Source organism: Cavia porcellus, unplaced genomic scaffold (assembly GCF_034190915.1).
Source record: "Cavia porcellus strain 051 isolate PalLab524CR breed Dunkin Hartley unplaced genomic scaffold, mCavPor4.1 scaffold_17, whole genome shotgun sequence".
In the NCBI taxonomy this organism is placed as follows: Eukaryota; Metazoa; Chordata; class Mammalia; order Rodentia; family Caviidae; genus Cavia; species Cavia porcellus.
This window is the reverse complement of record NW_026947500.1, coordinates 15,606,007-15,627,065: the sequence shown is the minus strand read 5'-3', so window position 1 is coordinate 15,627,065 and position 21,059 is coordinate 15,606,007. Positions and strand designations below refer to the sequence as shown.

Below are 21,059 nucleotides of genomic sequence, written 5' to 3'. Positions count from 1 at the left end.
GTGGACACCCCAGTCTGGGTCTTGATTTTGAAGGGAAAACTTTCAGTTTTTCTCCACTTAATATCATGCAGGCAGTGGATTCATCAAAAATTTTTATTATACTGAAATAAGATCCTTCTTTATGTATTTTCTTAAATGTTTCTATTATGCAAGGATGTCAGATCTTGTCAAAAATCTTGGGTCTATTGAGATGATCATGTGATTTTTGTCCTCTTTCTGTGATGGATTGTATTTATTGATTTATCTTGCTTGAACCATCCTTGCATCTCGGGGAAGAAAGGTAGTTGATTATGATGTGTGACTTTTTTAATGTTTTGTTGCATTCTCTTTGCCAATATCTTGTTGAGAATTTTTGCATCTGTATTCATTAAAGAGATTGATCTATAGTTGTCTTTGTTTGGACACTTGTCTGGGATAACTTTGGGAGTACTAATTCCCTTTCACGGTATCTAGACCTGTGCTACTCTTAAGTTGGTAGGTTTGTTACAGTTATTTCATTGCCTGCTGTTGGGTTATTCAGGGTTTTTGAATCTTACTCGTTCAATTTTGGCAATTTGTACATACAGAGATCTTCCCATTTCTTCTGAATTCTCCACTTTATTAGTGTACAGGTTTAAAAGTAGTTGTTAATAATCTTTATTTATGCAGTGTCTATTGTGATTTCACCTTTTTCATCCCCAAATGCATTGATTTGGGTCTTTTCTCTCCCTTTATTTGCAGATTGGCTAAAAGTCTGCCAAATTTATTAATTTTTTTTTGAAGAACCAATTCTTTGAGTCATTGAGTTTTTGGTCTTAGTTTCATTGATTTCTGCTCTGACTTTTTTGTATTAGATTTTAGATTGTTGTTTTTCTAGGATCTTAAAGTGTGCTGTTACATATTTAGACTCTCTCTGGTTTTGTGATATGGCACTCACAGCTATAAGCTTCCATCTTAGTACTGCTTTCATTGTATCTCATAACTTCTGGTATGCTGTCCTGACATTTTTGTTTGGTTCTAGAGCTTCTTATTTTTTTGGAACCCACTATTCATTTAAGCCTGTATTGTTCAGTTTCTACGCATCCGTATAACTTCTGTAGTTTTTTTGATTTTTAGTTTCATTGTACTCTGATCTGACACTATACATGATCTAGTTTCAATTCCTCTACATTTAAACTCTGTTGTTGTTGGGTAGATATCTATTAAATGAAAGGAATATGCTCTTTTTCTCTTCCAAATGTAAGTTCCTGCCATATGTGGACCATACAATGAGTCAGATATAATGCCCATGTGCACACATCAAGAGATTCCCCCCAGCTAAGTCTGAACACACCATTCTGTTGTGTTCCATTGATCAAAATGCCTACTTTTCACCATAATACAGTGAGTTGGAACACTATAAATTCTATTAATTTCCTCTAATCTCAATGATTTATTTCACCTTCATTCTTAAAGAATCATTTTCTTTGTGGAATTTTGAGCTGACAGATTTTAGAAATGTCGTTCCATTCATTTCTGGACTCCACAATTTCAGATAAGGAATCTACAGCCCAAGTACTGTTTCCTCTCCTCTGACTTTCAAAATTTGATTTTTCTCTTTAGTTAAGCAGCATGATTACAACATATGTCACAGAGACTTCTTTCACCTTACCTTGTTTGGGTTTACACAGGCTCTTGAATCCTATGTTACTGTCTTTCTTCAAATGTGGAAAGTTCAATCAGCATTTACTCTTTATTTTTTCTAATACAGACTTTTCTCTGTCCTTTCAGAACATTTAGAAACATAAATGTCAAACTTTGTAGTACTGCTACAGAGGTCTCTGAGGTTGTTCTTACTCTGAGTCACTTCTGTTGACCCCTCCTGGTTCGATCACTTTCTCCTGTCACCTCTGTTCTGCAATTCAGTACAGCTTTTTACTTTGACAATTGTGTTTTTCAATCCTAAAACGTCTATTTGTTGACCCACCTAATTAAAGATATCTTGCTCTGAAATTGGAAACTTTATGAACACAAATGCGATGTATAAAGAGTTTGATTTTGGAGGAATACTGTTATGGATTGAGAACTGGTGGTCACCTTAATGCCAGCTGGATTACATCAGCATGCATTGAGCGAAGATGCTCCACCTGAGGAGGGTTGCCAGGATAAATAGGTGGACAAGAAGGGAGGTGTGAAGGATTGAGTCCTTAAGGAGGCATTGTAAGTTCTGCTACGAGTTGTTGTCTGAGCTGTTGGTTCTCCTGGAGAAGCTTTGGTCTTCACATCGAGCATTGCTTCCTGGCTCTGGAGGGGAAGACATGTGCTGCTTCATCTCCAGGATGAACTCGTCATGATGTTTCCTGGCACATACCCGACTGTGCTTGTCACTGGAGGAGCTCGGGGCCTCCATGTCGCTGAGGACAGCCGTGGTGCCTTTCAGGACAGCCCTGGTCTTTGTTGTGAGTATGACTTCTTGGCTCCAGTATAGAACCCTCATCCCACTAGCACAGCTCCTTCATCCTGCTGGCATAGACTTTCTGGTTTCCATCGCTGACCTTGGGTCTTCCCGACACGGATCCATAAAAGAGACTGGCGTGAGTCCTTCTTGTGGGCTCTGGACCTCCAGTTGGACTCGTGGGAGGCACTGTCCTGAGCTCTGGGTTTTTATCTAGATTCATGTGGGACATTGCCATACGCTTTAGGCTCTTGACTAAATACTGTATGTCTTTGGTGTTGCGGATAGATTTCCTGCATTTTCCTGTGTTAACTTCTGGCGACCATTATAAAAATATTATACGCTCCATGTCCTAATCCTAGTTGTTCTCTGTGTATAACCCCTGACTACAACAATTACAAAGTACAATTTTTCATATCAGGGATGTACAAACAACGAACACTATGTAAATATTCCACAATCCGAAAAACCTAAGTCTGAAGCTGTCCAGATACCAAGTTGTTTGGATAAAAGATAACCAACCCACTTCATATCTCATATTTATATATTTATTTTCTCAGACTGCCTCCCGTGGTACTGGGAGTTGAACCCAGAGCCTTCACACTAAGCTATATCCCCAGCCTGTTTTACTTTGTATTTTGAGGGAGGGTCTCACTATGTCATTTGGTTTGAGCCAAAACTTACACTTCTCCTGCCTCAGCTTCCAAGAGTGCTGGGATTATGGATATGCACCACATCACACCTGTTTTATTTACATTTCTACTTATAAATGTTCTTGATGTGTTGTAAAGCTCAAAACTAAGGTCTAATATTATGCGCAGCCTTAGCATCAAGTGAACTGTGTGGACCAAAACCAGACTAATTGCAAAGTTCTCTTCCCCACTCTGCTTCTGTGACAGGTCGCCTAGACAAGAACACCTCCTGGCCAAGGAGACCAGGTGCAGTGTCCACTCATCCACAGGCATAAGCCCGTGGAATCATCCTGGCAAGTCCCTCTGGGCCCTGAGCAGGACTCTCAGGATGGCCAGGACCCCTTCTGCAGCCTTCATGTTCTCTCTGTGCATGTGGTCAGTGAGGCCATGCCTGGGCCGAGAGTCCATGTGATTGATAGGCTGCTGTCCACCTCCTATGCTCAGCACCACAGGTTGTATGCACAGTTGGCACCTGCTCAGGGCAGACATCCTTCCCACACCCACAGATGGCTGGAGGAGACTAAAACTACTCATCTTCCATTCTTGCAACAGTTTTGTGGTGGTTGCTTTAGAATCGTTTGTCAGAAAATTCCAGGCTTCAAACAGCTTTCTGCAGACTGTGATTGTAGCACCATAATTCCCCAAGGCCTTGGCCCAGGCAAGCCTCTGAGCAGTGGTCATCCCTCGACACAGTCCTCAAAGTGCCAGTTCTACTGCCACACATCAGATTCACGCACAGCTTGGGAGTATGTCCAGGGTGCACAAGCAACTTCATGCATTCACTGACTTGAGTTCTTGTTTATCATTCCCTGGTATTTGTGGTTTCCCAGAGCACCCAATTTTGGGCCCTCTGGCCAGAACCCTGAACCACACTTACTTTATCATAGACTTCCAATGACCCCACCGGGAGCCAACCAAACAAAAGCACGGGAAAACAAGGGACGAAGACTCGCTTCCACAGCTCTTCTAGATCTCCGGAAGCAGGTTGGCCTTCCTCAGAATACAGGTGCTTCGGGGCCATGGCTGCCCCTGCTGGTGCTGTAAGGAAATCCATGTCCCATGTCCTCATCCCTGAACAGAAGAGCTTCTCTTGGGGTCTGTCTCTGCCCAAGTCTACTTCCAAGTTTCAGGAGGCATCAGATGCAGTCCGTGGATGCGAGGGGAAGGCACGGATGCCCAGCCTGTTCTCCTGACCCTGACACCTGATTAACACTGTATTAGGGTGGCTACAGGACATTTTTAACTAAAACATATCCAAACCGTTGCTTCCAAACCTGCTTTTTTCCCACAGTTTTCCACATCCAGCCACAAGACGACTTCTCCTTTCAGTGACTCAGCCCCAGTCCCTGGAGTCTCTCCTAATATGTCCCTCTCATGCATATTTCCCATCCGACCTGACTCTATCCCTAAAGACTTCTGAGTCCAGCCACACCTTGACCTCTAATACCATCTTCCCCGCCCACACCCAGGACACCTGGTACCCGGCACCCGCACCGGCAGGAGGCGATTTCTGGCTCCTGCCCTAGGTGACTACTGTCTGCTCTTAGCCCAGCAATCACAACAAGGAGCACGTCACACTCTGCTGCTGTTTGTCATGCATCTCTTTTCATCTTCATTTTCACAAACTAAATGCTCAGCGTGACCACAGGAAACTCCTCCTTGGCCTGACCACTCCTTACACTGCTCCTGACTCTTGTCCTCCTCCTCCTGCTACGGTGCAGTGACAGGGAGAACACTCCAAGGGCACTCCTGTTTAACTAGGCAGGACCTTTGCCTGAAACCCTCTTCCTCGAGTCTGTGTGAATAGTCTGCTCAAAGTCTTTCAGCCTTTGCTACTTTCTCAGTGAGGCCTGCCTAATCTTCCTGTTCTAAAGAGTAAACCTGCACCCTCCTCGGACCCCTTTCTTTTTCCGTTGTATCTCTTCCTCCTCCTCCTGCCATAACACACAACACACCCTCTGCCATGTTACACCATCCTGCATGGTGTAACATGCAGGATGTTACACCAGCATGCATGGTGACAAGGCCTTGTCTAGACTCCACAGCAAAACTCAAAACGTGGCTGCTTAATGAACACACATGCCAGAAACATGAAGTGTGAGCAGGAGGAGCAGCAGTGTAAGCTGAGGTCAGAGGAAGCCAGGCACCAACTCTGCAGACCTTGCCACACAGAATCCATTCGCTCTGCCTTCATGATGCCTGACAGAAGTCGTAACGTCTTCTCTGAACTCATGAGCCTGGCTTTATTCCTGCTTGATTACCAACTTCATCATAATATGGCAGTTAAGATACTCAGGCAGACGTTTAACCTGTCCCACTAGAGTTCGGATCTTCACCTCCAAGGGAGTAGCACAGAGTCCAAGTCGATCTGTTTCCTCCACAGCACTACGGAAATGGCCTGCACTCAGAATTCGACAACAACTCCCCAAACACCTTAGTTAAACACGAAAATGGTCACATCTTGGCACAGGAAGAAAAGAGACTTTCAGTGAGCACATGTGTGTCATGCATGGTACATGGGTAAACACCAGAGACTCAGACAGAGATGCTAGTGGTTAAGGAAGGGACCTCCCTCGGGCAGCTCCATACTCACCTAACAGTGCTGCCCATTCATTGTTCACAGCACCAGTAGGATGTGCGACGTTATGCAAGACTCTTAAGAAAACCAGTCTGACTGTTGCTCCCTCATGAATCAGCATGAACTCATTCATCAGATTTGGCACATGACAATCCTCCACTCATTTATGAAGATCAAAGTCACCCTCACAGAATAAAGATGAGTCATTGGTGAGGATAGTCAAAAGATAAACTCAGATTCTGATGTAAACTCTAAAAGAGTTCCAACAAAGGCTATAAATAAAGCTTTCCAGAATGACAACTGTGTTCAGGACAACACACACTCAAAAGATTTAAAAATTCACTGCTTTAGAGACACACCTTAAAATAGAGATCCTGGAAAACATGCCAAGAGATTGCTTTATTATTAAACACAGACTTCAAGAATGTGCAGCCTTCACCCTGGGGAGCAGAAAATAGACAAAACTCAAAACTCATGGTGGTCACTTTGCTGGTTCCCTGAAACCTGAAGGCTCCCATATATTCTGATTCATTTTCATTCTCAGTCATATTATTCATATTCTCTCCTTTTCATCTCTCTCCCTCCCTGCCTCCCACTGTGTGTGTGTGTGCGCGCGTGTGTGTGAGGAGTTTCTAAGAGAATAAAGTATACCCATAGTTGATCACTACCTTAAACCAAACTACCAAAGTTACCCTCACCAAAAGTCAGACACCGACAATGCATGCCACAGAAAGAAGTACCAAATGTACTAATTCAGTTTTCTTAGTAAACTCTGTAACCCAAACCTAGCCAAGAGAAAACACTACTGAAATCCAGATTGTACAAACCTCACTCAGTCAGTCTGCCTAAACCCTTTAAAAGAAACTGATGTGCGGGAACATGAGTTAGGAGATGGTGGACAAGGAACAAGACACTGCAGTTCCTAGGAAAAGAGTTAAAAGTCCCCTTGTATGCAATGGTGACTGTGGTTAGGAACCACACCGTGCCCTGAATTCACCAGGAGAGTAGACCCAAAGTGCTCGCCACACACATGAAGGACAGCGTGCCACATGCATGATAGCAGAACATCATACTGTATGCCATAAATCTATGAAAGTTTACTTGTTGAAAAAATTTTATCTCACAAAAAGAATGGTAAGCTAAGTAAATGTCCTATGTCTTGTTAAAGGAAAAACAGTTACCATCCTGTCAATGAGACACAAGGGCATTGCACATCCCCAGGTGGAGGCTCTGCAAAGAAAGAGCATTCCATGACATTTTTGCCAAAAATGCACACTCTTAAGTTATTCATGAGGACAAAGTGGGCAAGTCCAAACTGAAACTTTAGTTACAGCCTAGCACCCTTTAAAACTGTCCAGACCGCTAAAGACAAATATACATCAGAATTCTCCCAGATAATGAGACTAAGGAGTCACAGTAGCTAGACACAACACAAGTTCTGAACTGGATCTTCTATCACACAAACACAAACAGGCCATCTGAGCAAAACGAGGTAGCGCATAAGTAAGGCCATGGTGAGTAGTGGTAGTACACGGCATTAACTAATTTTGACAACCACTATATCACACAAGACACTCGTGTTTGTGGGAGAAGGTGGGTAGAAATGCTTTAGCCCATGTTTGTAACTGTAACCTAAACCTGAAATTATTTCAAAATGAAAAGCTAAAAGATAAAATTAGGTTTAGTGACAATCAAAAAAATTAGCATTATAAACCAGGGTTGGTGTTGCACACTTGTAATTCCAATACCTCTAGAGGCTTAGGCTGGATGATTCCAAGTTTAAGCCCTGCCGAGGCAATTAAGCAAGACCATGTCTCATAATGATGACAAGGATGAAGGTAATGGTGGGCCTTGCAAAGGTCCTGGGTTCAATTCCGAGCATCAGGGAAAGAAAAAAATCCAGCACTGAAAAAAAAAAAAACTTTAAAAAATGTTTCAAAATAGCACGAGGCACTCTTCTAGAAGTGATATGCAAATTAAAACCACACTGAGACTTCATCTCACTCCTGAAAGAATGGCCAAGATCAAGAAAACCACCAACAACAAATGCTGGAGAGGCTGTGGGGAAAATGGAACTCTCCTGCACTGTTAGTGGGAGTGCAACCATTGTGGAGGTCAGTTTGGAGATTTCTCAGAAAGCTGGGACTGGAAGCCCCATTTGACCCAGCTATACCACTTCTAGGCATATTCCCAGAAGAACTGAAAGCATCATACCACAGTGATATATGTGCACCCATGTTCATAGCAGCACAATTTGTAATAGCCAGATCTTGGAAACAACCTAAGTGTCCATCAACTGAGGAATGGATAAAAAAAAGTTGTGGTATTTTTATATAATGAAGTACTACTCAGCTATAAAGAATGATCACACTGAGACATTTATAAATAAATGGATGCAGCTTGAGACCATACTCATAAGTGAAATAAATCAAACTCACATGTATAAATACCAAATAGTTTCCCTAGCGTAAGAAATGATAAGAATACATAAAAGTATGTGGTAATCATGATTCCCAGTCATATTGGTTTGAGGCCATATAATGTTTTCACTCATTAATTGCAATGGTTTTAACCTGGGTTGTTCTATTTTAGTATCTGTGATAGGACAAATACCTATTTTGAAGAAAACAACACAACATAAAAGCTAGTGCTGATTTAATATCATCTCGTTTTAAGTCCCATCAAGCTGTTGTACATCTGTTTCCACTGGTTTTAACATGTTGTATCTTACTACATTTTACTATATGCGATAGTATAAGCAAAATTTTTTATAGGCAAAGAGATAATATAGAAACCGTTGTTCGTTTTCTGTTAGCTGGTTCTAAATACCCTGTAATACTTTCATTCTCTTGAATGGCTTCACACTGTCTTGATATGCTTGATGCTATAGCATACGAAGTTATACTCAAATAATTCAAGAAAAGAGGCACTATGGTGACTACTATTATGTTAGATTATCTGGTGGTGAAACACAGTGATGCTTACATTGTTCGGTTCTGACCTGCGTTGTTCGGTTACAATGTCCTCTTTTATCTTAATCTCCCCCCCTTTTTAAATTAATCTATTTTTTTCTCATTTTTTTTCAATTAAGGGAAAACTAAATTAAAAAATAGCAGGATATATTACAGTAACTTTTTTGTTTTCCTATTAACCTGATTCGAACTCCAGTACTGCTCTCCCCATCTTGTTCTGTCTGATTATACTATATTCTATTTTGTTTGATAGTATCAAGTTTGAGGGTATAGGCAACCACTTTGAAGGCAATACAATATACTATAATGCCCATTATGGTTTGACTATTATCTTTTTTTGAAGTCCTGTAAGGTCTCCGGTGTAGGTTTTATTGCTCTTGTTCTGTACTGTTTTGATCAATTCTATTATACCTAATGATATAGGCAACTCAATTTAAAAATAGCAAGAGGCACAATGGTAACCACTTTTGATCACCTGGTATTCTATTTTTGTATCATGTACTATGCCCATCCTCTGTTCTAACTGACTCTGTTTTGCTTAGTCATGTTTGGTTTTATTCTCTTCAAAAAAAGTATTAAGAACTGTGGGAGTAATAAAACCCAAAAAGTGTAATTGTTATTATAAAAAAGAGAGGAAAGGAAGGTGGACTAAGGGATATAACTGCATGTACGTTTGAGTGTGTAGGATGGAAAACCGTATTACTGAGCTTTTGTTGGGATCATTGAACGGAACTGTCTCCAATCTCACTGTATGAATGTCCACTTTATATGCTTTAATTTTATAATTTGGACAACTGTTTCTAAGACAATACGTAACCTATTAACTAGTGATTTCTTACTGTATTTTTTTTCTTGAAATTCTGTATTACTTGTACCCTTTTACTGCTTTTTTATGCCCTTTCTTTTTTCTCTTTAAATAAAAAAAAGATTTCAAAAAATCATACATTTGCCAAATGTAAAACTGCATCCTACGCTAGAAAATCATGACAAAACCAGCACCAACAACTACAAATTGGAAGCCTGAATATGGATGGATACAATTCTAGCACTTTGCCTAGAGACACTTGTCTGTCTCCACAATACTGAAAAGGGCACACTTATTTTCCCACCATATCCTCGCCTCTCTCACTGGTCCTGCAGAAGCTCTGCCCACCTCTTGCCTCCAACCACTATGCCCAAGGCCCTTCCAAGGAGGAAGGGAAGGGAAGGGCGGAGTCACACCTTCCTGCGGACATCGCCCCTTCCCCCCCAGGCCCGCATGCATCTATAGTCACCAAAGGCCACCAAGGGAGGCAGGAATTAAGCTGCCTCTAGTTGACACAAGTAAATGTGTGGCACCAAAAGGGGGCGCCTCAGAGCTCACCTCGGGCATGGTGAAATGGACCAAGTTAGAAGTGACATTTTTTAAAAAAGCAGTTTTTCCATATAATGATCATCTAGGAGGATACCTACAGATAAAAACCATCATCTGTAACAGAGAGGAAGAGGGCTTTTCTACATGAAAACTTCTGTCTAGCACCTTTAGATCACACATGTACAATTGTATGTAAGCATGTGGTACTGGTGATAGAATCCAGGAATGCTATACCGCTGGGCTATCTCCAGGGCTGAGTTGTCCAGGAAGGATTCAAACTTGCAATCCTCCTGCCTCAGCTTCCCTTAGTGTTGGGATTACAGGTGTGTGTCATTGTGCCTGGCTATAAAATTTTATTTCAAACTACTCCAGAATTTAAAGAACAAAATAAAATAAAAAGCCTTTTACCCAAGGTACCTTAAGAACCACAATACATAAAAGTGAACCATAAAAGTGTATCTCTTTTTATCTGAGTATGTGGCCTCAAGAAGAATCAGAGTCATTTTTCTAAAAATGCAATGCTGCCTAACACACTATGAGCTATGAACTTGAAAGCTTCACCTTATTAAAGAAACAACAAATACATTCCTTCAAGTTAGTTATGAGAAAAACGAGAGCCAGGGAACCATCTATTTTAAAGCACTCTGATCTTCATGATGACTTTATTTAGTAAAATTTGAATAATTCTACTCATGAGAAAACACAGCCCAAATTCAATCAAACGTGTAAAAAGCAGATCTGGAATGGATCCATTACTGAAGACAGCCCTAAGAACGTAAGTATACTAGAGTCATTGTAACACAAAACACTGCTTATTCAAAACATGGTAAATACCCAAATCATCAAGCTCATCTTTTTCCCATCCCTAAACTCGGTCCAATGCTGTCTAACACAGCATTAAAAAGTCATGCATCTGTTTCCTAGGAGTGCTGCAATAAGTTACCACAAATTCAGTGGCTTCTGAACAAGAATCTATTATCTCACAGTTCCAGAGGGCAGAAGCCCAAAATCAAAGTGTGCTCAGGACTGATCCTCGAGCAGCACCCTTCCCACCCCTCTCCAGTGACTGTGGAAATCTTTGGGATTGCACAGTTTAGAGATTCATTCTCCCTCCCTCGTATCTTCCTAAATCTCTATATGCCTTTTCGTTCTCTTAAGTACTCTTCCCCGATGGACTCAAACCACCCTCAGATAACCCAGGACAATCCTCCTCAAGCTCCTTTAGTTATGTGTCACTCTGGGCCTTCCCCAAGGACCTAGGGTCACATACACTAGAGTGGGAAGTGTGAGGTACCAGCTGACCCACCATAGCCATGGCCTCTCCAGGGTCAGTTACACCTGAATCACCGATGAGCACCTGCCTCTTGAAGTGTTTCAGAGACTTGTCATACCATGCTTTCACTCAAGTTTGCTTTATTTCACATATTAGTGATCTGATCATTTTTTCACACGGATCTGTTTCTTCCTAAATCCTCCCAATGATCTTATTTGTTTTACTGTAAACCAGGTAGGCCCCCTAGAACAGGCAGACAATGTGATGCTTCCTTGGGCCCACAGCAACAGACCTTTCCTGGTTACTAAACAGAAGAGTCTCTCTCACACAGTAACGTGGGCAGGCTTTGCTCAGCTCTCTGTAACCTGTGCTTTAGCTTCTCCCAGTAAACCCTAATCAGTATACAATTATTATTATACAAACACTGTACAATAAGGTTAAACACACAATTTTAACCTATTCACACAGTCACTGTTACATCTTTAGACAGTTATTTCATTTATACACTGATAAATGATCACTTACATGTGAAAGGGACAAGGAGGGTTCCTACGCCAGGCACATTCTTAAATGAAGTCTACTTTTTGAAAGAGTGACTTCACGAAATGGGAGTATCTCCAAATTCTCTGAATCAAAATAGCAAAAATTTCAGATTTATTGGAAGATGCATGATTTCATTATGAATGTTATGAAGGCGTTTTCTTAAATGATCTTTCCCCCAAAAAGCAGCTTATCTATCTTTTTCATAGGAAGAGAAAAAAATACCTCTTTAGCTCTAACGTCAAGCTGCTCACTAAGCCCCGCCTCTGTCCTGCAGGCCCACCACTGAGGCTTTCGTCACTAAATGCCACTGTCCCCAAAGGCATGAGCTGCAGAAATGCCTGCCCATGAGAGACTGTCAAGGAGCCGGGGCTGTGGAGGGAGACCTGTCCCCAGAAGGGCTATGAGGAACCCTTTCCGCTCTGTCTTGGGGTCCCAGCTCTCCGAGGCAGCAGTCTCCTAGGCCACACGCTCCCACTGAGGCCTCAGGTCCGAGCTGAGCACTGGCCTCCCCAGGTCAAAACCAGAAGCCCAGACAAAGCTGCCCTGCTTCTTAGGTGCTTCACTCAGGTGCTGTCAGTGACACAAAGCCGGCAGACACACAAGCCCTGCCTGCTCCTGTGCCACCTGGCTGACACGCGACACTCGCCACACAGTGAGGGCTCTCAGCCGCCACATGGCTCTCAGAAAAAACACCCAAGCGTGACAGCCAGCAGTGTGAGCTGTCCTTAAAGCTTCAGAAGAAAAACAGACAAGCACAAGAGACAGCTGGAAAAGCAAGCAACAGCCGCACATCACTGCCCTCTCCTCTCAAGGACGATGCTGTGGGCATGCCCCACTGAACAGGGGCTCTTGCTTCACACAGCGGCTATCTAAGGCGGCATTATCTCTTCACCCAAGTGCTGCTTTCCTGGTTTATTTTTGCTTTATAACCTTTACCTGGGAGCACATAATGTATTAGAGATAGGTGTGAAGAAGAACTCATACCTCCACCAGGAATAATCGCCAACTTTGTTTCAACCAGGCCCATTTTTGCGGAGGAAGCTAAAAAAAAAAGACAAAGAAAATTAAGGAACATTCAGTCATCACATTCTAATGACAACTTGTGAAAGTGAGTAAATGACGATATACCAAAAATACTCTGCATACTAATTACACTGGTGCCACAATTCTTTAAAAAAAAAAAAACACTTCAAGAGCTACTTATTTCTGAAAATAAACACTCTAAATGACATACATGAGGAGAATCACACAACATTTTCTGTTAAGCAGTGCTTGGCAGGGAGCTAGTTTTGATGGTGGAAGAACAGAGCTGTCACTACATTATCAGACTTGATACTGTCAAGTCCCATTTGAAGGCTTAGATCTTCATTAACTATTCAAGATTGTGAGAGAGATTATGTCTGAAAAGGATGAATTCTTTAACTGCCTGAACATATATCTTATAAGCTGGACGTATAGTTCAGCGGCACAAGTGCCTGTCTGGCAAGCACAAGGTCCTGGATTCAGTTCCTGGTACCCTCAAATGTCTAATACACACACACACACACACACACACACACACACACACACATCATACCACATGTAGCAACGTCTCTAATATACACACACACACACACACACACACGCACACACACATGATACCACATGTAGCAACATCTCAGGATCAAGGCCGGGGTTACTTTCTGACACAGTTCAATTGCTGTGATGGCTGAAAGGGCTCCTCTTTTTGTGTCTGCTTTCATGGCTACCTTACAGTATTGTAATTCTCTTTATATGCATATATAAATGTACTTCTGACTACTTCATATATCCTCATTTTCAGAATATGTATTCTTTCAAAATGGATTATGTGTGTTTTAGCTTTTCAGTTTAAAACCCAGCACCAGAAATAACAATGAATACTTTCACCTCAAAAACATAGGGACCTAAAATAAAATAGAAAGGATGCCAAGGTACAAGTGAATAAGCTGCCATTTGCTTCCCCTATCTCAGGCCCACGTGAGGCAGCACATGCAAGGCAGACCTGGACACACGCTCGTTTTGTAACAAGCGAGGGCTGGGGTCCCAGCCAGGCGCCAGCTCTGGGCTTGTGACCCTCTCCCTGTTCTGGATTTCCTCTATACTCCAGGGCACCAGGTTGTGGGACTACTAGGGAGACCAAGTGGGATGCAGTACCAGTCAGGTGTATGCGACCCTGGTTCAGCACTCGGCGAACGGCTGACATTATTTCCATTACATCCAAAACTGACCCCTGCGGCCACAGAAGACCACTCAGGAAGAGCCATGAAAACAAAGGGAGTGACCTACTGCAGCTGTACCTGACAATGACTCGCGGGCTAAGACCAAGCACACCCACAAGTCAATGTCCTAGGCTGGCTTCACACAGTAAGGGCCACTTCCTCCACTTCAGAGAAGAAAACTAAGTCAGAAGGGTAGGACCTGGGCTTGGAGCTCAGTTCCTTCCCACCTCAACCTTGGTGTCTCTTTCTGCTGCTAAGACTGAGTGATAGAGAGCAATACTGTTTTCTTAAAGAGAATTTTAGACAAATCGTGCAGCCACACAGGTGACTCTCTGAAAATGTTCTGCAGGAAACAGAAGGAAGTATCTCGGAAGCAAACACACACTGCACTTCTTTCCACCACAGGCCGAACAGGGCCAGTTCTCACCTGCCACTCGGATGTCACATGCTAAAGCCAGTTCAAGTCCACCACCTAAAGCTAGTCCATCTATCGCTGCGATGGTGGGCACAGGAAGATTCGCTGAAACAGAAAAACAATTTTATGCTTCTTCAATTAGATCATTAGCATGCAATTCATTTTAAATTTTTCTGTGACTATGTTTTTAAATGGGTATTGCATAAGACTTTTGTGCTTTTAAACTCTTAACAAAATATGGGCATTTCCATCATCATGCTTCCAAAAGTAGTGACTATATACATTCTACCATATGCCCTGGCAATGATACCTTAACACTTCCTATATTAGTAAATACCTTCATACATATTTGTTGTTAAACTAACACAACCACATCTCAGAGCCTACAGTCTTTCACATAATGTTTGGCTTACATCAATTTCAAGCTGAAGTGCTCTCTGCATGAACTGTGAAGTCGGTGGCCTCTAATGGGCTACATGGGAGCTTTGAACACGCACCCCAGCAGGCATCTGCACAGTCCAGGAGATCTCCCTCTGCAAAGGAGGGCATGGTCCAGGCCAAGAACCCACCCAGAAGGCCAAACCTGACTCACCAGGACTCAAAAAGAAAGTACTGTTTTAATGAGACATCTGTAAATGACACAAGTTTATTTTTGTCACTTGTTGAAAATGCGACTTATTGTATCAATTATTCTATGAAGCTGCATTTTTTTCTTTTGGCCTTTTGAGCTGTGGTCTCACTATTCAGTTCAGGCTGACCAGGAACTCATCACAATTCTCCCAAGCACTGGGATTACAGGCATGACCACCACACCCAACTTATTTTATGTTTGACTAGGGGAATATAAAGCTGGTCTGGATAACCCTAACACAAACAGAATACAGATCTGTAAAAGGTACCATGCCTGTAGCTCAGTTCCCAGCACCACCAAAAACAAAAACACAAACAAAAAACCCAAAGGCTCATTCTTTTAAAACACAAAGGTATTAAAAGTCCCACGCATGCACACGTGGAATTTGCCAGCTGGCTTCCAGCAGTCAGAGGGCCAGGAAGCAGCGCCCACCAGTAATGTGTGCTCTGCCCCTCGATGCCTATGGCCACTGTTTGCCTGACACATCCAAGATGTTCTTTCCATCACACTTGGCAAAAACTGACAGGCAGATACATCTACAATCAGTATCTACAGTCGAAAGTAAGTTTAAGGTATGATACTATCTAGTGAATTTTACCTGGAGAAAAGAAAAGTCATGTTGTGACACACAGCATAATCTGAGCAGCTCCCACCTTCAGCTCCTGAAAATGAAGCAGAACCACTGGGGCCTTTCTAAGAACCCAGTCAGGGAGATTATTTCTGGTTCCCCACAGCTTTTCCTCAGCCAGCAGTAGTAAACCTACGGCACTTGCACCCTGTGGGCTGTCTCTGTCACTGAAAGCTCTGTTACTGTGTTTTTCTTTCACTGTATGAGCTGTTTCTCAACGAAAACCTCAGCATTCCAGTTGAGTTGCAGTGTTGGCACTCTGTGATGGCTGCAGTTTGGGGATCTGTCTCTAAAGTTCACCATCCCTTTCCTGCGCCATGCTGGTCCCCCACCAGCCTTCCTTGACAGATCAGGTTCAGGGAGTCTGCAGGTGTCCACCACATCTGTCATCAACCCACCACACCAGCAGGCTCTACACTCTGACCCTGTCTGAGCCAGGGAGCAACCTGTAGCCCCTGGGATCAGAGCCACAAACCCCAACCCTGCCTCCCTGATCCCCTCACCTGCCGCACTCTTCCTGCCTTCCTATGCCCTTCCTCTAAGTTCTGTCTCCCAGTTATGCTTCACACTCCGCATCACCTAGGAAAGGACGCAGAAGCAGCCCAGGCATCCTCCCTCCTGGCACCATGCATGCAGTGATTCCTGAGTGCTGTCCAGCAGCTTGCAAACCTTGGCATGCCTCCTGCTGCTGTCCGAGTTCCGGGTCCCATCACTTCTCACCAGCCTGGAGTCCCAAACGTACCGCTCTTACCACAGCTGGTTACCCTTCCATGCATCTGCCATACACTATGATCGTTCTGAAATCAGCCATGCTCTTCCTCTAAGACTGTACAATTATTTATTCTACCATCAAGATTAAAATGGAGTAAGCTTCTAGCATGGCATGAGAGATACTTGATGAACAAGTATGCCTACCTCTTTTCTCTAGCCTCAAATACATACCTGTGTTCTAGGCCAAACTCCTTATAAAACCTGCAGAAGCTATTCACATTCAAAACCCCTAACTGTAGCCAGGCATGGGTGGTGCTCATCTGTAATCCCACCACTCTGGGAAGCTGAGGCAGGAGGATTGCAAATTTGAACCCAGCCTAGGCAACCTGCCCTCTGCTCCTAGATCTCTACACCATTTGGAATGCTTGGCTAATCCCTGGTCTTTCCAGGCACTGCTCCAACATCCCACCATTTATGTCTCTCTAGACCCAGTGTACCCTTTCCTCTCAGGCCACTCACTCCTGCACTGCCCACCTGGAACCAAGATTGATGTCACATCAAGCCAGCTGAGGGTCAAACTTCTCAATTCAGGACAACCTTTAAGGTTTTACATAACCTCTTCCCTTTTGTTATTTTAAACCTGGTTTATTTTACTTATCTTTTTCTTTAACTATAAGAAGTTACTGTTAATGTCTTGTTTTTAAAACTTTAAAGAGGTAACATGACTATATACAGGCCCACAGAGCTTCAGAAAAGGAACCATAAAGCATTTCCAAGCCAGAGAGGGCACCAGTGGAGAAAGCGCTTTCTTTCTGTGCATGAAAGAGGGTTACCAGCAGTGCCAAAGGCACTCAGCGAGGAGCTGCTGAAAGCTGTGACGCTGTGATACACAGATCTGGTGGTTCTCTTTGACCTCTAAACTTAAGGCTCCTGAAACTCATGGAAAAATTCTCTGGAGTAATGAGGTTGCCTTTGTGTGTAATGATGAGACGGACACATCTGGGAGCACAGAAGCAGCTTCTAGGTGAGAGCTGGTCACAGGAGACTGGGCCTTCATGAGAACGTCAAGACTTAAACCACAAACACCCCGTTAGGAGAGACGGGCTGAAGACTGCACTGATCACCAGTACCAATGACGTAATCAACCATGCCTTCATAAAGAAGCCTCTGGAAAACCCAATTGAACAGGGCTGGGAGGTGCTTTTAATGCCTCAACACAGGCAGCGCCTGGACAGGGCATGGCAGCTCTATGCCTTTCTCTTTTCCCCTTATGCTGTGCAGCTCTTCACCCACTGTTCATCAGCAGTCTCTACAACGTCCTTTACAATAAAAGTGACTATAACGAAAGTGTTTCACTGAGTTCTGTGAATCTTTCTAGCAACACACTGAGTAGTCATAAACCCCAGTTTATGGCTAAGCGGTACAGGTGACAACCACCACCGGGCATCTAACACAGACACAGTCCTGCGCAACTGAACCTTGAACCTGTGGATCCGATGCTGTCTGCAGGTGATTAGTGTCAGAACTGAGTCAGAGGACACCTAGCTGGCCCACACTTGCAGAAAACACTTCTTGATGTGCTCTGTGTTGTGCTGTGTGTATGAGAACAGGAAAACACACTTTGGGGGGTGTTTCCACAGCTCTATAAGAGAAACAAATAATGAAAATCAGTTTAAATGGTCTACAGAAATCAAGCCAGGCCTGAACAGTTTGAGATTTTGCTGAATCTAAAACTGAGTTCCAGTTTCAGGTAAGTCCAAATCTTGGTCAGCAGGTAATTTTCTCGTATTCCTTGGATTTCCTCAACAAGTAGAAGCAAAATGATGTCTATGGAAAGAGAAATGTTTCTTCACAGCAGATTGTGCTCTAAAAATTTAAAGAAGCAGAAGAGTTAAACATGCTCGCTCCCTGCAACCCGTAACCCGTAGCAGCAGTCGTAACAGCAGTCATGACCTGTAACAGCATTCGGCATCAGCCTGAAGCCCAGCAGGAGGCGTGCAGAAGAGAAGCAGACCAGCCAGAGGCAGCTCCACAGTCTGGCACCTTGGGCCACTGCCTGCAGAGCCCATGAGGCTTCAAGCGACAAGCTGACACTTGCTGGGCCACAAAGGAAGGACACCCTCTCCTAAGACTGCATTAAAAAAAGGAGCATTATCCATGCATGGGAAGGCACTTTAAAGAAACAGACTGATGACATCCCCTCCATACCGCTCTTCTCCACAAAACATAAACCTTTTCTCTCTGGGGCAGCACTGGAGACTGAACCCAGGGACTTCACACGGAGCTACATCCCAAGCACAGTGGGACTGTTAGAAGGTCTAAGTTGGGTCTCTCAATTGCCCATTCTGGGCTTGAACTTGTGATCCTCCTGCCTCAGCCTCTCAGAGGACTGGGACTGTAGTGTGTACGGCCTGTGTTAGTAAACACTGTAGAATGGTGGAAATACACATTGGGCAGGGAATTTTGAGGACTGTGTGAAGTACAGAATCACAGCAGAAGAGAAGTAAAGTGTGAAGGTGCCTCATGGGGACACAGCAGCAGGAGGGGCTCAAATGAATAAGCTCTTGCTCAGATCTCCTGGATTCAGATGCTAGAGAAACAACGCCTCCCCTGGCACAGTTATGCTTTGAGAGATTAATGAAAGTTACTTTTGAATTTGATAGTTCAGAATTTTGAGAAATTAAGAGAGGATAAAAAAAAGTTTACATTACAACTTGCAAGAAATACATAACAAGTGCTATATGACAAGATGTTGGAAGTCTTCACATACTAAGACCAGTACAACCAGGGTCATGGCACTCTCAAATCATTAAACAAGTGGACTACTGGTACATCCATATTAATTAACATAAACTGGCACTGTAGAAAAGCCTATAGGATTTTCTCTACTAAAGAATTACCTAAGCCACACAGGCCGGATGCCATCAGAAATTTCCCGCTAGTAACCAGCACCCGCAGGGAGAAACAGCCAGTCCCATCCCCGTGCACATGCTGGCTACCATCGGGACTCTCCTATAGTAGCCAGTGAGAGACAGGAGAACCAGACAGCTAGGCCTTGGAGAAGCCCACCCCATACCTGACACCTCCTGGGGAACCTGGGTTAGGAAAAATCCAGCTGCCTATCCCATCTCCCAGACTGTGGACAAGTGGACAACGTGGGAAGTGCCTGGGACCCCATAAACCTACACGTCCAGAGGAGCCCAGGAAAATGCCAAGAGAAAGGAGCAAAAGGCAATTGCTGGCCTCCAATCCAAGCAGAAAAAGTCCAGGAGACGTGGACATGGCAGAAAGTGGAGTCATACACCTGAAATTTCTGGGATGACGGCAACTGAAGTAAAGTGACTACTTTATGAGGCTGTAAAAGAAAGCAGATCAGAAATAATATCTCAGGTAAAAGAAGAAATGACAAGCATAATAAATGGGTTCCTGGACATAGCTAAAGAAGACACAGACTAAAAAAAAAAAAAAAAAAAAAAAAAAAAGGAGAAGCATAGGCAAACGAGGGAAACTTCAAATGAACAATATAGAGAAAAACTGGAATGTATGAAGACTCAAAGAGATACCCAGGAAATTAAAAAGTCATTGAAAGCTGGCAAAACAATTGAAAAAAACTGAAGATAGACTTTCAGACCTTGAAGATGGAATGGCAGCTAGCAATTGAGAAAAGAAAAGCTCTTAAAAATAACAAGGAATCAGGAAATAATAATTCAAAAGCTGCAAGATGACCCAAAGAAAAATAATTTAGGAATCATAGCATCAGCAAAAAAGCAGGGGTCAATACAAATGACATAGAGACTATTTACAGAAGCAATTGCAGAGACCTTCCCAAGCATGAGAAAAGGAACTGACATGCAGATAAATGAGACATATAAAACTCCAACTGGCCATAACCAAAAGAAATCTACACCTAGACATATTAATCAAGATCCCAGAAAGTCAGCACAAGAACAGAATATTAAAAGCTATTAGAGAAAAGAAACAGATCACCTATAAAACAAAACTCGTCAGAATCACAACACTTCTCAACACAAACCATCAAGTCAAGAAGAGGTTGCAGTATTTCAAGTCCTGAAAGAAAACCCAGATTGATGTACTCTGCAAAACTACCTTTCAAAATTAATGGAGAAGTAAGATACTTCCATGACAAAGAACAAATTAAGGAATTCATGACCACCAAACCAACCTGACAAAGACTACTGAAGGATATTCTAAAGAGAGATAAAAATGACCATGGTCCCAGGAATAGCAGCAGCGTGGGATCACCGAGCACGACAGGCAATTGAAAGGAGGGCAAAAGCAGGCTGCCAACAGCAGGAAAATAGCATGGCAGACACACGCCAGTGCATGTTGACCATAACTAGTAATGTAGATGGCCTCAATTCACCAATAAAAAGGAACACAGGCAGCGTGGATCAAGAAATAAGATCCATCAATATGTGTTATATGAGAAGAAAGACATTAACTTGAAAGGAAACTGACTGAAAGTCAAAGGAGAGAAAACAACGTTCCATGCCACAGGGCACGGAAAAAAGCAAGCCTAATGTAGCTTGCCTATCAATCACAGAAGGATAAGAAAGATACAGCATTTTTATACAATAGAAAGCTACTC

At 43.0% G+C, this 21,059-nt stretch overlaps 1 protein-coding gene across 4 annotated transcripts in view; it reads right to left on the bottom strand.

The window, feature by feature from the left end:
* Positions 1-21,059, bottom strand: part of Auh (AU RNA binding methylglutaconyl-CoA hydratase) — a 121,097-nt gene that overhangs the window by 50,280 nt on the left and 49,758 nt on the right. For 3 of the 4 annotated variants that reach the window (XR_010040027.1, XM_063227246.1, XM_063227244.1), the window contains 2 exons: positions 14,493-14,585; positions 12,810-12,866 (listed from right to left, as the gene is read on the bottom strand). The exons of the other annotated variant lie outside the window; for it this stretch is intronic. Coding sequence is in view for 2 of the 3 variants with exons in the window: in XM_063227246.1 (XP_063083316.1) it covers positions 12,810-12,866; positions 14,493-14,585 (150 nt within the window). In the remaining variant the exon portion in view is untranslated. The remainder of the gene's footprint in view (positions 1-12,809; positions 12,867-14,492; positions 14,586-21,059) is intronic. 4 annotated transcript variants of the gene reach the window in all.